Here is a 2,163-nt window from a genome sequence, read left to right on the forward strand (position 1 = left end):
AAGGAGAGTTGCAAGAATATCTATTCGCAAAAGTTCCAACTAAAAACCAATTTCAAATCAACATCAACATTTTAAAATTGAAGCACTGAAGATCAAACAAGAACTCAAAGGTGAGCCCATGCAAATTATCTTTGACTCCTTTATCATAATACAGTGCCATAAACTGATGATGCAGAAATTGGGCAAGAGCCAGCTAGAGGCCAAATTAGTTTTTGCCAACTGAGGTCGCCATAATGTCACTCTGTGGCCATGACTTCTCTCAATTCGGCACACATATATAGAAGATAGAAAACTGTTACAGGAGCTGGCTAGACCTGCAGCGGCAGAACAGTTTCACACCAAGGACACCCTTATTTCAGGAGATGAGAGCTTTCCATTGTGTCAGGCCAAAGGCATCTGCATGCTATTTTTAAACCATAGGACTAGTTTTAACTTGGCTTGAGAGAGAAATATAGGGGAAAAAAGCTGAGCAGCGAGAGCTACTGGCTCCAAGGACCTACACGAAGAGATTCCCTTATCCAAAAGTTTGTGTAGTCTCCTGTTGTTTTCTCATACTATCAGCATTCCATATGGATATGACTGCCTCAGTTCTAATATTATTGCAAAAGGTACTCACTGCCGGTAGTAGAGACTGCATATTTTGATTGGAGTCTGCTATAGTGGCTAGGTAGACCAAATTCGTATGCAACATCTGCTGATACCTATCAAAACAAAGCATGACAGGTTTAAAAGGAGCTAGGAGACAACTTTTTCATTCACGTTCTCCAAGTTTACATATATAGTAGATACTATATGGTAACTCCACTACTTCCATCAAGGTTCAAAAGATCCTGGGAATTATTTTATGAAGTTGCCCATTTTCCACATTTCCATCTCTGCCACCAATCTGTGTTTTGACAATTCAGAAAAAGGTTATGCCTGTACATGTGCTAGAAGAATGCATAGAACAACAGAAACAGAGGAAGATTACATTTAAGTCTCTGCTCCAGGTAAGTAAAGGAAACTAAGCTGCATAAAAATGCATATGCATTGTTACCATTTGATCCACTGGGTATCTACAGTGCTGTGTGACGACAGTGAGCCTCCTTCACACAGGGTAGCTCTTTCAGGCACAGTGTACCTCAGCACAATACTGGCATGTGCTCTGGTGACATGCATGGGTACTACTTAATCACAGAACTCACTTCTCTTATTTGCATGCCTCAGCAGCAAGAAGTGATACCTACATGCAAATCATGATCAGGGATATCATATGCAAATGATCAGGATTTGCCACAATTTACCCCGTTGCTGCCAAAGTGCTCTACACTCTGGCTCTTGCCATTAAGAATATAATTGCTTATGCAGTCAAGTTTTTAAACCTCTATTTAAAGGTTACAAAGAGCCTGAAACAGTGACTTAGGTGTGCAAACAATCCTAGTACTCACACCTGGAGCCACATGGACTTTGTGACTAGAACTGGGGTAATCTGGTTATCAAAAATCACTTACCACAGAATACATCTTTTTGTTGCAAAATGGACTGTTTGGCTGCACATGGTACAACTAACATTGTTTTGTTTTCTCTCTAGAACCTCTCCGCCCCAGCCCCCCTTTAATACCTCTTGCTTCGTATTTTTCATAAAATAGAGGAGAATTTATAGGGTTATAATACATGCTTGTGACACTGTTCTACAGAACCAGGCATTAAGTGACTAAGGGTCCTGGAATCTAAATTATAGTTGAGGAGCAAAAGGAACCAAGAAACACAGACCAGGCATCTAGGCTGCCAAAAATTAAGCAGCAGTAGGAGAGATGATAAACCACTGAAGATTATTGTAAATTCCCACCTTCCCTGGCAAACAGAAAGCAAGAAAAGGCGATTTAAAGCCAAGTACCCAGTCAACATTATAATTACAGAAACCCATAAACAAGACTGTGCAGAGAACACCAGGGAGAATTATTAAATATACCTATTAATATCTGGTAGAGATATTTTCAGCTACTGCATGCATGTATTTAGCTTATAAAAGATCCAGTCAAAGTTCTATTATGCCTCAGTGCTCTGTTGAGAGATCTGGATCTCTTCAGCCTACACAAAAGACGGCTGAGGGTTGACCTTGTGGCTGCCTATAAATTTATCAGGGGAGGACAGCAGGGAATTGGGGATGCGCTGTTTACCAGA

General features: G+C 40.5%; 1 protein-coding gene across 5 annotated transcripts in view; it reads right to left on the reverse strand.

Moving 5' to 3' along the window:
• Window positions 1-2,163, reverse strand: part of SS18 (SS18, nBAF chromatin remodeling complex subunit) — an 87,064-nt gene that overhangs the window by 77,052 nt on the left and 7,849 nt on the right. For all 5 annotated transcript variants that reach the window (XM_019526474.1, XM_019526455.1, XM_019526464.1 and 2 more), the window contains exon 3: window positions 617-701. In XM_019526474.1, coding sequence (XP_019382019.1) covers window positions 617-701 — 85 coding nt within the window. The remainder of the gene's footprint in view (window positions 1-616; window positions 702-2,163) is intronic.

The sequence above is a fragment of the Gavialis gangeticus genome, unplaced genomic scaffold (assembly GCF_001723915.1).
Source record: "Gavialis gangeticus isolate Ggan-Ray unplaced genomic scaffold, GavGan_comp1, whole genome shotgun sequence".
NCBI lineage: Eukaryota > Metazoa > Chordata > Crocodylia > Gavialidae > Gavialis > Gavialis gangeticus.